Consider the following 14,486-nt stretch of genomic DNA (forward strand, 5'->3'; position numbering starts at 1 on the left):
AGTAAGCTAATAAGCTATTCTTCCCACAGAAAACAAATATAAATTCTGGACAAAATATGAACAAACACATTTATTTATTCATATTTATTATTATTATTTTAAGGAGGGCGCAACTCACAGTGGCCCATGCGGAGATTGAACTGCCAACCTTGGTGTTATCGGCACCACGCTCTACCCACCTGAGCTAACCGGCCACCCCGACAAACACAGATTTAGATATGTGTATTATAATCCCTGGAACAGCTAATAAAAGCTTAAAGAGATCTATCCAAAAGCCAATAGATAAAATAAAATTGGATATTAAAAATACTGAAAGGAAGGAAGCAAGAACTGAAAACAAAACCCAAGAGACAATCAGGAAATAAAAAAACAATAAAATGATAGATAAAAATTCAACCCTACCAGTAAGTTATACTGAATGTGAATGAACTACAGACACCAATTACAAGTCTGGGTTTGAATTAAAAAAAACAACAAAAAAACTAGACTCCAATTATGGTCTAAAATAATATCATTTAAAAGACAATTATATTGATGATAAAAGTAAACAAATGGAAAAGTGTATACCATGCATACATGAATCAAAACAAAGGTGGAGTGGTTATCGATACCAGAAAATGTAGACTTCAGAACAGGGGAAATACCAGAGTTAAAATGGGAGATTATGATAAAAGAGGTAATTCAACAAGAAGTCATAACAATCCTAAATGTGTATGAACCTAAAAAAAACAAAACAAAAAAAAGGTCTAAAACGAATGGAACATATACATATAAGTGAAAAAGAAAACAACAAAAAAAAAACAGAACCACAAATATACATGGAGATGTTAACTTCTACTCCGTAATAGCGTAATAGAGTAAGCATGTTGAACATCCAAACAACACTATCTATTACTTGAATGAGTTGACATTTATAGAACGCTCTATGTGTTCCAGTGCACATGGAACCAGTTACCAATTCTGGTATCATCTCCTGAGACATAAAACACATTTTAACTAACTTCTTATCATAACAATTAAACTTGAGATCAGTATATGAAAGATACCTGGAAAATGCCCAAATATTTGGAAACTAAACAGCATAGCTTTAAATATACCATGAGTAAAAGAGGAAGTCTTTAGAAAACATTTAGAACTGAATGTAAAAGAAAATGTAGCATATTAAAACGTGTGGAATGTATCTAAAGCAGGCTTACAGGGAAATTTATACCAGTATATGCTTACTCTGAAAAAGAATAAAGTTCCTGAAGCACTAATCTAAGCTTCTACCTTAAGAAACTTGAGAAAAGAAAGCAAATAAAACTAAAGCAAGGAGAATGAAGGAAATAGTCGCAGAAGATAGTAATAGCAGCAGAAGAAAGACAGTAGGAGACATTTATGAAATTGAAAAGAGAAAATTAATAACACTAAAATTTAGGGTTCTTTGAAACAATTTAGATAGACTAACCAAGAAAAAAAGGAGAAGATGCAAATTTGTGACATCTTGAATGAAACACTGGGCATTGCCAAAGACCCTACAGATACTAATGGGTACCATTTCTTTGAGTTACGGAAAGTAATTCACCAAAGAAAAAATTTTAAATTAAAAAAAATATTTTTTAATTAACAAAATTTAAATTAAATTAAAAAGATTTAAAATCTTCACAAAAAAGGCCCAATAGTTTTATTAGCAAATTCTACCACACATTTAAGAAACACAGAATAAGTTTTCCCCAATCATTTCTAGAAAAGAATATGAGGAACATTTCACACCAGAGATACCAAAAACAGGCAAACACATTATTAGAAAAGAAATCTACAAACCTGTATTTCAGGAACGCAGTCATGAAAATATTCAACAAACTATTAGCTAATTTAATCCAGCAGCATAGCAGAAAGGATTTTGGCCAAGTAGAGTTTATCCAGGAATGCAAGGGTTGTGCAACATTTGATAATCGTTAATTATTAAAATTCACCATATTGATTGACTAAAGAGAAAAACCACATAATTGTTTCACAGGTGCAGAAAAGCATGAAACAAAATCCAACATTCATTCATTATAAAAATTCTCAGAAAATTAGGGAGTAGAAAGGAACGTCCTTAACTTGATAGAGGGCATTTTAAAAAAACTTAAGCTAACGTCATAGTTAAAGGTTGACTGCTTTCTCCTGAAACTGGGAACAAAGCATAAATATTGCTTCTCACCACTCCTGTTTACCTCCCCAAATATAGTAAGGCAAGAAAAAGAAAGAAAAGGCATGTAGTTTGGAAAGGGAGAAAACATACAATCATGTATGATTGTAAAGAAAATTCCATGTAATCTACAAGTACATAAAAACTCCTAGAACTGGCAGAATATGCAGTCAACATAAAAACTGTCAATTAGATCTCTGTATACCAGCAAGGAAAAGTTAATAATTGAAATAAAATAAAGCGTACCATTTATAATAGCTGTAAGAAAATATAATTTGTGTGCTGAACAAGAAGTAAAAAGTCAAAGAAGACATATCAAGAAATATGATGTGTTCATAGATCAGAATATTGAATATTATTAAGATGTCCATTATTCCCAAATGGATTTATAGGCAATACACTCCCCAAAAATCATAGGAATATTTTTTTTTTTTGGTAGCGATCAAAAATCTGATTCTGTGTTTAAAAAGGGAAAGGAATTAGAGTAGCCAGAATAATGTTGGAAAAGGTCAGAAAAGGAGGACTCACTTTACTTATTTCAAAATTTCCTATGAAGTTACAGTAATCCAGAAAGTATAGTATTAAGGAATGTTTAAATACAGAAATCAATGGAATAGAATTATACTTCTAAAAAAAATGTATGGAAATATAGCCAGTTGATCTGTGGCAAAGGATAACGAATAAAGAATTCAATGGATAAAGAATAGTCTTCAGGAAATCTTGCTGGAACAATTGGATATCATTTGTGAAAAAGTTAATTTAATACCTCACATTTTATATAAAAATTAACTCAAAATGGATGATAGGCCTAAATGTAAAGTATAGAACTTTGACAAGGAAACAGAAAATTTTTATGATTTGGATTAGGCAAAGACTTCTCAGTTGTGACATCTCATCAAAATTAAAAACTCACTCTGTGAAAGATACTATAAGCATCTCAATAAATATTATGCCAGGGTAGATTGTTTTGTATATGTGAAACCATTAGGTTGGTGCAAAAGCAATTGCAGTTTAGCAGTTTAAAAATAATTACAAAAACCGCAATTACTTTTGTACCAACCTAACCAAAAAAAAAAAGAAAGAAAAAGTTGCTGATGATCTGAAAAAAAAAAATGCTTGTGAATTTGTGAATTCTCTGTAAGGTTAGACACATCAAACTTTTCTCTCTTAGTCATATGGGAACATCATAAAACCTTTACATCTAGGATTCTCACTATTGTATACTGATATGGCCTTAAGTTTTTGTATTCACATAGGAAAAAGGTACTGTGTTCTAATGTTTTTATTGTGGGACCCTTCTTATATCTTTGGTGATATTTTTTCCTTTGATACTATTTTAAAGCATGATGAGTACTATGTGAAAATACGTCATCCACATACATAATTGTTTATTTTCACCTTTCTTTGGTATGTCCTTCAGGAATGCTTCTAGTCACAACAGACACCCTTGGCCATGACTTTCACGTCTTCCAAATTCTGACTCATCCTTGGTCCTCATCACAAAGTGCTGTCCATCACCTGTATACTCTGCACAGGGGAGAAACTGAAGCCAAAGTAAGTTGTATATTTTTCAGAAGGTGTTTGCTTTGTGTAACGTGACACCTTTCAGAAGGTGTTTGCTTTGTGTAATATTTAATCTAGCTGGTTATTTATATCACATTGGAGCTTAATGAGAAAGTAGTGTTGTTGGTGATAAAGTGGCCAGATAATAAAGAGAAAAAGTATTTCCCCTATTTTGACCCAATAAATAGGTGAACAACCCAATGAATATTAAGGCAAAATTCCATTTAATACCTCGTAATACCTTTTCTTGCTCCAGAGAAAACATTGTTATCCATTTGATATCCATCTCTCCAGACCTTTTTCTAGGCATTTTGATTCTATGTGCATGCATACATATATACATACACAGACATACACATGTACACACATATATATTCACATATAAACAAAATAATTGAGTTTTATAGTGTATATAATTATATGGATATTATTCAGTGGTAAACTGGAGCCAGTTCACAGTGACTAGTGAGAATCAGTTATGCACATCTGTCCCCCACTCTGGATGTAGTGACGTTACATGGGTAGTGTGAAATCATCCACAGTTGGAGTGTTTACATAATGGAAATCAGCAAACCCTACGAATCACAGCATTTTTTTTTCCTTAGAGAGACAGAGTTTAACATTTCCCAGCATGCCACTGTGCACACACGTGTGAGGGTGTTCATACACACAAATGCACACATCTGGATATAATTTACTGAGAATTTGTATTAGGCATCATGCTAACTGCTTTACATATATTTAATATTCTTGATATCACTTGGTAGATACTGAGATATGACCTTAACAGCCTAAAATAGCAAATATTCTTTTGTTTCACAGAGCCTGTGGTTATGTATTTACCGGTCTACTACATTGTTCTGAGAGATAACTCGTTGACCCAGCACCATCTATTGACTAATCCATCCTTTCCCAATAGTCTAAAATACTGTTTGTCATGAATTTCTGTGAAAAATATCTAAATAGAATGAAACATCTTAAATATGTACAAACCCATGATGTGTTTATAGTGATACTTAAAAAGGAAGCATTGGGCATTACTGTAAGGTTTCTTGTGTACTAACCATTCTGAAAATTGATAACTAAAGGAAAAGTATCTAGCATTTACCTTTCTTGTATCAATTTAACAAAATAATGAAATAGTTGGTGAGGGAATGTTTTTCTTTTCTTTCTTTCTTTCTTTCTTTCTTTCTTTCTTTCTTTCTTTCTTTCTTTCTTTCTTTCTTTCTTTTTTTTTTTTTTTTTTTTAAAGATTTTTTAATTGGGGAAGGAGAACAGGACTTTATTGGGGAACGGTGTGTACTTCCAGGACTTTTTTCCAAGTCAAGCTGTTGTCCTTTCAATCTTAGTTGGGGAGGGTGCCGTTCAGCTTCAAGTTGTTGTCCTTTCAGTTTTAGTTGTGGAGGGCGCAGCTTAGCTCTAGGTCCAGTTGCCATTGCTAGTTGCAGGGGACGCAGCCCACCATCCCTTGTGGGACTTGAGGAGTTGAACTGGCAACCTTGTGGTTGAGAGCCCACTGGCCCATGTGGGAATCGAACTGGCAGCCTTCGGAGTTAGGAGCATGGAGCTCCAACTGCCTGAGCTACCGGACCGACCCTGGGAATGTTTTTCTTTATTGAAGAATTCCAGTTTAAAAAAAGTTAGAATGTCGACTTATTCTGGTGATCATTTTATAATATATACTATGTAAATATTGAACCATTATGTTGGACACTTGAAACTAATATAATGTTGCATGTCAGTTATATCTCAATTGAAAAGAGGGTTGTAAATTTAAGAATCACTATGTTGCTATCCCTAGTGAAACAATGAGTCTAGGCAATAATCATCTGTGTTTGGTTGTAGCTGACGAGTCTTCACATTACCAAAGTGAAACATCAGTTATCATTTGCTTTGCGATAAGATGCAATAGGATATATACAACAGCATTTATGAAATATGCTGCTCAGCCCTCTGAATTGTACATACAGACCCTAGATATAATCGCACTTTAAACAAAATACAGAGACTGAGGGGCAAATGAAATAATACCATAGAATGCAACTAGCCAAATCTAAAATGTGGGAAGTTCTTCATTACAAACATGACCTGGTTTTAACAACAAATAATTGTAATGGGAAAATAAAAGTGGGTGTGTGGCAGAAGTTAAAAGTAATTTTAGAGAATATTATCTAAATACGAAGTGAAGACCTTGTTTGAATCCTGTCTCATGCAAATCAAGTAGTATAAAAATGTATTTTTTGATACAAATAGTGAGATTTGAACATTTGCCTTAGTAGATACTATTAAAGAATTTAATGTCCTTAGTTTCTTGTGATGCATACAAAAGTATTTATAGATCTGTAGAATGTTCTTTAAAATACTCTAACAGTAAGAGAGTTTCGGTTAGATAAAAGCACAAATAAATGACAAGAGAAAACAGGGTTATTACAAGAGTCTTAAGATGCATAAACTAAATGCAATTTGTGAACTTTTTTTGGAGCCTGATATAAACAAAATGTAAAGAGATTTTTTGAGACAGTTGGAGAAAATAGACCTTGAACTGGGTATTATCTGATGTTAATCAGCTAATTTTGCTGGGTCTGCAATTGTGAGTTTGTTTTTTAAGTCTTTATCTGTTAGACATATATCCTAAGTCATAGTGAAATAGTTACAGGTAAAACAATATGATATCTCTAATCTGTTTTTAAATATTCTGGTAAAACAAAACAAACCAAGAGATAAACAAGATTTGCAAAGTGGTAATTATTGAAGCTGTGTAATGTAGATATTGATGTTTCATTATAACAGTCTATACTTGATATATGTTTGGAAATTTTTCTAATAGAAAGTAATATTAAAACAATACCTTTCACCAATATTATGCTATTTTATTTACTTTAGCTTTATAACAAGATATAATGGTCATTTTCAAAAATTTTCCCAGCTATTCTTGGCAATTTCTTACTGAGATGCATTTTAAGAGTAACCTTATTGAGTTATATAAAGAATCTTCTGCAGTTTTTTATTTGGATTTGGAAATCACATTTTAATATTGTTAGAAATCACATGTTTACAGTATAGAAATTTGGCATCTAGGAATTATGTTTTAAAATTAGTTATTGCTGTTATAGGACAAAATTTTTGTTTGTATCAAATTTGTATCTTCCTGCTTTCCTAGACTCTATTGTATGTTCAAATGGCATTTCAGTAAATTTCCTTAGATTTTGTACATAGAACATATTTTCTGGTCATGATAAGTTTTGACTTTTTTTCAGTTATTTTTCCTTATTATGTTGGCTAGGAATTCTAAAACCATGTGTAACTATATTAGTGATGGCTGTAGTCTTTTTTCTTTGTTAGTAATACCTTCTTTTGTTTACTTGCCTGTTTTGCTCTAGTTTTGGCATCTCTTTTTATGGCAATACCATACTGTTTTGATTACTGTAGCTTTGTAATATAGCTTGAAATTAGGAAGTGTGATGCCTCCAGTCTACTTCTTTCTCAAGATTGCTTTGACTACTTGAGGTCTTTTGTGATTTCATGCAAATTTGAGGAATGTTTATTCTATTTCTGTGAAAAATGTTAATAGAATTTTGATAGGATTTGCACTGAATCTGTGGATTGCTTTGGGTATTTTGAATATTTTAACAATATTAATTTTTCCAGTCCATGAGCATGGAATATCTTTTGTTTGTATCTTCAATTTCTTTCATCAATGTCTTACAGTTTTCAGTGCACAGGTCTTTGACCTCCTTGGTTAAACTTTCCTAGGTGTTTTATTCTTTTCAATGCAATTGCAAATGGGATTGTTTTCTTAATTTCTCTTTCTGATAGTTCATTATTATTGCAAAGAAATACAACTTATTTTGGTATGTTTTCTTTTGTATCCCACTACTTTCCCGAATTTGTTTATTCTAGCGGTTTTTGGTGGAGTCTTTAGGGTTTTCTATCATATCATTTTCAAATAGAGACAGTTTTATTTCTTCCTTCCCAATTTGTGTGCCTTTAATTTCTTTGTCTTGCCTAATTGCTCTGGCTAGGACTTCCAGTACTATGTTTAATAAATGAGGCAAGAGTGGATATCCTTGTCTTGTTCCTGATCTTAGTGGAAAAACTTGCTGCTTTTCATCATTGAGTGTTATGTTAGCTGTTGTCTTATCTGGCCTTTGTTATATTGGGGTATTTTCCCTCTATACAGACTTTGTTGAGAGTTTTTTTTAATCATGAATGGATGTTGAATTTTTTCAGATTATTTTTCTGTATCGAGATGATCATAGATTTTTATCTTTCCTTTTGTTAATGTGGTGTGGATCTCAGTCAGCACCTAGCTGCAGGTGGATTGAAACCTGGACCCTCAGGTGGCAGCTTTTAAAGTGCGCAAATATACCTGTTTTATGTGAGACCTGGAGATAGGCATTTCAGTCTACTGCCTCTGTGCTGTGCCCCGGGTGGATAGTGAGTTAACAAGTAATTTAAAACTGTGGTAAATATCCCATTCCTCATCAAACTTTGTATTATTTCTTTTATTTATGTATATCATTTGGCTTAATAGATTCCTATTTTATTCAATGTGCTATATCATTCAATCATTATTTTAATGCTCAAAATGTCCCACATTTGGCTAGTTGAAGCCTATTAACTTGGCATCTGTGTCCTTTGACATAACTCTATTATTCTTTGACGATATCCTTACTTTTTGGCATAACCAACTTGATGACTGTCATATTTAGTTACTATGTTTTTGTTCCTTTTGTATGGAAGTTTTTAATTAGATGAGCATTTTAGGTAAAGATTTAATATTTCCTTATGTTGCTTGGCGTGTATATACTCTGAGTTTACTTCTTGACTCTGGTTTTATAATCCCTGTCCTATCTTCACTACTCACTGATACGCCCTACCTCAGCTATAATCAGAGAATTAGAATATTTTAAGCACTTAGACCGATTTTTTTTTACTTACACCTATTTTTGACACCTCTTTTGCATTAACATTATTTGTCATTTTATTTTATCTACACATCCAACCTGGAAATAGAGATCATGCTTAAGCGTCTTCATAGCTCTCATCCTTAGAACAGTGCCCTGCACGTGGACAAATGTTTATTGGTACAAATGTTTGATACTGTCAATACTGTTCCTATTTAACAGATAGAAAAACCAAATAGAAATTATTAAAATTACTTTGTTCTGTTTCCTACCTTGTAACTTTGGAGCTTGGGAATTTCTAAACACCAAATATCAAGATCTAAGGAAACTCAGTGAATGACCATAAAATTAATTTTATAAGCTTCTATTGAAAATCATTTTGAATGACATAGAGAATTCAACACTGATGATAAAATCTATATGGCATGTGATCTGTCTATCAGGCTTTGAGTACTTCAAAATCATGTCATTCTGGATTCTTCCAAGAACTCTGAGGATACTTTAATCAGGCAAAGGGGAAAAAAAATCAAATATGTGGATCTAATTATGTTGGATTAAGTTGTTTTGTGATCTATGACTTGGGATATCCTCTGCATCTGACAGTAATTTTCCTCATATAGCACATATGTAGTTAGAAAAATATTCCTAGTTTCCAACTGTAAAGTCATATGTTGTAAAACCTTACAATATTTTGTTAATACACTTCCGTGATGTCTTACTCAAGCAGACACAAGTCATTTGGTACTTAACATGCTAATTTTGATAAATGATAAACTTGGTTTTGAAACATCTGCACATCAAATAAGTGTTAATTTTACTTTATCAGAGCGGTGCTGCAAAATGATATGATTAACATGTTTAATTCTCAAGGAGAAAAGAATCTAGGTATTTAACATTATTACTTGATAGTATTTGATGGTCAGTTTAGATAAAAAAAATTTTAGTATGAGTGTGTCCCACATACTGCCTACTTACGCTTATACTGGAATTCTAATTCTACTGGACTTTCTGTATTTTTATTTGCTAAACATGGCAATTAGGTGCATTACTCTATGATCCTGATTTTTGTCAGTTCTCTTCCCATATATTAGCTATATTGAGATGTAATCCTTACAATATAAAATTCATTGTAGCACAAGTACATCCAGAGACAATACGTAAACATATGGGCATGGTTCGACCACAGTTATAGCAACCTCTCAATTAAATCAGAGGTTACAGCTTTCCATTATCCTACCGTATTGATTGGTTCTTACATTTGTCCCTCCAGAGTTTTTGTTGGGATTTGACAGCTGCCGCGGGGTAGTGGACACTATCCATCACCTTCTATCGTAGCCAAGCCATCAGTGAATCAGGCATTTAAAGGCAACTCTGTGAAATCAGGGGCTATTGAGCCAGTGGCATTACTTCAGGCAGTGGAACTAGGTGATAAGTACCTGTAAAAACAAGATGCTGCTAGGGCCAGACTGGAACATATTCCGGAACATACCATTTCCACTTGACTAGCAGGCCCTGTTGGGCCTTCCCACCATGTTTATCATCGAATTTGTGTTGATACATCCCACTGTGCGTCTGAAAATCACGAAACCTCCATGGGTCAGTTGTTTAGTTGCAAGAACTTGGTAGCCATTCAGTAGCTGCCCTCTCAAAAGGGAATGTACTTGGTTGCTGGATCAGGCAGGTGGCGGTGTTGTACTGGGCTAACACCTCTGAGTACTTGAGCAGCCATTAATTCTTCACCTGAACTTTTTACTACTGGTGTTATGTTGTTTCTATTGTACAACATGGGAAGGAACTGGAAGCCTCATTAGTGGTCAGTTGTGTACTTGTCCCACAGTCTGCTGGGCAGAGGATACCCTCTGACACAAGCATGCAAGTACAATCAGTTAAGTCATTAATACCAATTATATTTTCAGCAACACGAGCTATCATAACAGTGCACGTATAAAGTGAAGCTAATATCACTTTAGCTTCTCTTCCCTACCGTGAACTTTGCTTACACCTCATACTGGGGTATTTTTCCTCCTATGAAGACGTGGACTAATGTGTGTAACGTGCACATGCCAGTTGTTCCAATGACAACTGCCACGTGGTCACAGTGTCTCTTCTCTTGGTGGCAGGGGAGGCTAGGCTGAAGATACTGTGGGGACAGACAGGAGTGTTGGCCTTTTTTTCTCACTTGGCCACGTGTGGGGTCCAGTGTTGGTACCACTTATTTCTTCATGGGCAGTGGTACTATCGCCAATGTCCAGTGAGTTTCCAGGCAAAACAACAACAGCCCCTTGCTCTCTGTCCCCTTTCCCAATACTGCCAACCAAGTTTCACCCTTCAGTCCTTGGAATGTTGGGCCACCCCTCATCGTCGTCTCCACTGACGTTCAGGCTGCAGCAGGAGCCAGCTACATTAGCACTGCTGGGTCTGTGTTTGCAAGGCATCACATTCACGTTTCTTCAGTTCAGGTTTTTATTGAAGTAATTATAGATTCATATGTACTTAGAAGAAATAGTAGTAAGAGATCCCGTCTACACTTTGCCCAGTTTATCCCAATGGTAAGATTTTGCAAAACTAGAGTATGTCACAACCAAGATATTAAGATTGGTACAACCCACTGATCTTTTTCAGATTTCACCAGATTTACTTGTGTGTGTGTGTGTGTAGATCCATATAGTTTAATCACAATATACACATGTAGGTTTGTGTATCTGCCACCACAATCAAGATACTGAACAGTTTCCTCAAGTTACCCTTTTATAAGTAGACCTGACTGACAGTTTGCTTAACATTCACCTGCATTATCTACAGTTTTGCACCATTATAAACATGTTACGAATGTGAACATAGTTTTCATTTTTTGAATTTCTGGCACCTAGAAGAGTGTAAAACATGTAAAAGGCCTTCCATAAATATTTTTTGAATAAATAAGTATGAAGAATTGATTTGTGTAGGGAGTAAGCAGATGGGATAGAGGATATGGGTAGATCATTGGTCTTTACCTTTTCCAGTCTAAGTAACTTATTCCCAAGCAAACTTTTATTGCCATTAACGTTGTTGCAGTAGAGTTACCATATTGTTTTTAAGAGTCACAGCATTTTTCATGAAAATGTGTTTATCAATTTTGAAGGAAAAAATGATTGAAGTATTGTGTTGAGAATGCCTCTAGAACTTGTATATTACTTCTTGTGCAAGTAGCTTCTTTTTCTGTATTTTCCTGAAAGTTTTCGTTAAAGAACTTCATCTGATGGCTTGGATCTTGACTAGTTTAAAAAAATGTTTTTTATTTTTCAATTATCTTTGACATACAATATTATATTAGTTTCAGGTGTACAGCGTAGTGATTAGACATTTATATAATTTACAAAGGGGATCACATCAATGAGTATAGTACCCATCTGATAACATACATAGTTATTACAATATTATTGATTATATTTCCTATGTTGTACTAAAGTGTGTAACGTGCACATCCCCATGACTTTTTATAACTGGCAATTTGTATGTCTTAATCCCTTCCCCCTTTTTACCCGTCTTCCCAACCCCTTTCCCATCTGGCAACCATCAGTTTGTTCTCTGTATTTATGAGTTTGTTTTGTTTGTTCATTTATTTTGTTTTTAGATTCCATATATAAGTGAAATCATATGGTATTTGTCTTTCTCAATCTGACTTATTTCAGTTAGCATAATACCCCATAGGTCCATCCATGTTGTCACAAATGGCAAGGTTTCATTCTTTTTAATGGCTAAGTAATATTCCATTGTATATATGTATGATATCTTTATCCATCCCATCAATAGACACTTAGATTGCTCCCATATCTGGCTATTATAAATAATGCTGCTATATGGGACTTCTATTTATGGTTTTGATTGTCATTCTTACAGGCTTCTGAAAGTATAGGACCCTTGGATTTGAGACTTTTTATCCAAGTTCTCTTTGCTTTTGTTTTTCTTCTTTCTGTTTTCTTCTTTTTTTAAAGAGACTTGGAAAAGGAATGGGTTTTTGAATGATTAGGCATGTATTAGGCTACAGAAACAAAATCACATATAACAATGCTGTCAAATCAGGGTTTATTTTTCCAGGGTTCATATTATAAAAAGGATGCTGCTGGTTTGTGTACAATTGCTCAACAATGTCTGTGACTTTTTTGTTCTTTCCCTCCTGATTGTTTTCTAATTGCCACTGCTCTGGGCATCATTTCTGAACTCAAGGCTATAAGATGGGGAGAAAGGGCAGCATCAGTGATGTTAATGCCTTTTGTCAGGGAAGTGGATACTTTCCCAGAATCCTGTGGTAGTGTCCTGCTTTTGTCTGACTGATTATAACTTTGTCAACACTTGCTGTAAGAGAGGCTGGGCAAGCATGTAAGCAGCATCTGTGGTGCTGTCAGGTGAGGGAGTGAAGGTTGGAGATGGGTGTTCGATTTGACATTCACTAGTTCCATCCATATAACCATCGCTACAGTCAAGATATAGAACATTCTCATCATCCCAGAAAGTTTCCTTCTGCCCTTTTGAGTCAGATCCTCTGCCCCACTCATACCCTAGGCAATCATTGCCATTACTTCATTTAAAAACTTTTTTCAATTGCAGTTGACTTTTAATATTATATTAGTTTCAGGAGTTACTTCGTTCTTTAAAAAAGTATCTACATAATTTCTACAGGTTGGTATGAATTTAAGGGGACTGCCACTTCAGGTTACTTTATTATATTTTCCAGCTTCATTTTACAGATGTTAGGTCAGTAGCAGTGTCATTATCTGAGTGTTTTAAAACTGCAGATTTCTTGGTCATGTCTCTCCCATTCCCTAATACTTGAATCATAATTCTGAATGTGGGACCAAAGAATCTGCATTTCTTACAAATAATCGAGATGCTTATCACATTAAAGTTTGAGAATCTCTGCTTTAGATTTTAGGATAGTAAACTATCTCTACATTTTTATCACTGCTATTAGTTAATTGGATTTGGGGTGAATTTGTGACATAAATTTAGAGCCTTGTAAGATGCTGATTTCTACATCTTAGATGCTTACGTGTAATAACACTTAATTCTAGTGTTCAAATACTCTTGTTTTATATGTAATTTGAATTCAACCTGTTTTGTGAATTACATATACAGTATACATTTGGGGTTTTTTGTTTTGTTTTGATAAAATTTTGGACATGATTAAATCAATGAAATATTTAAAAATACATAATTCAGGTTACCAAAAATGTTTTTCTAAATTAGGATTAGTGCAAAATAGCTGTAGTATGTTTTCCTCCCCCTTGTTCTGCCTACCCCTTCACCCACTCCAGACTGTTCACCCACCCACTTCAACACTCTAGACTGTTGTTTCTCAGTCTAGTTGTGTAGGACACAGCTCCCTGGCCCATGCTGGTATTATGAGCCTTGCGCTCTCCTGTCTGAGGCATTTGGTTGCCAGGGAGAGCTGTTGTTCACAATCTTAGCTGTAGAGGGCGCAGCTTACTGGCCCATGTGGGAATCAAACTGGCGACCTCGGAGGCCGGCGCTCCAACCACCTGAGACACCGGGCCGGCTATCTGGCCCACTACAGCATGTTTTAAGGAACAAATATGTTAGCCTTCTAGGGGATTAATTGGTCTCCCATACCCAAATTTTACATCATTACAGTAAGAAAAAAGTGTGCGGTGTTAAAAATATGCCAAATGATACAGGAACCATTTAAAGAACAATAAATTACGTAACCTAATATATATTTGCAAAACATTTATGCACTACGTATTTTTTTATTTGAATCTCATTAGTAAAGAATTTTGACATTTAAATTTAAATTAAAGTGAAAAATAGTGCTTTTAAAGCTCTAAATTGATGATAATGTCCTA

The 14,486-nt window shown here is 34.3% G+C and overlaps 1 protein-coding gene across 32 annotated transcripts in view; it reads left to right on the forward strand.

Annotated features, from left to right (window-relative positions):
- Positions 1-14,486, forward strand: part of BCAS3 (BCAS3 microtubule associated cell migration factor) — a 520,381-nt gene that overhangs the window by 169,562 nt on the left and 336,333 nt on the right. For all 32 annotated transcript variants that reach the window (XM_088802094.1, XM_074320579.2, XM_074320576.2 and 29 more), the window contains exon 14: positions 3,594-3,727. In XM_088802094.1, coding sequence (XP_088658220.1) covers positions 3,594-3,727 — 134 coding nt within the window. The remainder of the gene's footprint in view (positions 1-3,593; positions 3,728-14,486) is intronic.

Source organism: Rhinolophus sinicus, chromosome 12, assembly GCF_057876585.1.
Source record: "Rhinolophus sinicus isolate RSI-liver-muscle chromosome 12, RSI-T2T, whole genome shotgun sequence".
Taxonomy (NCBI): Eukaryota; Metazoa; Chordata; class Mammalia; order Chiroptera; family Rhinolophidae; genus Rhinolophus; species Rhinolophus sinicus.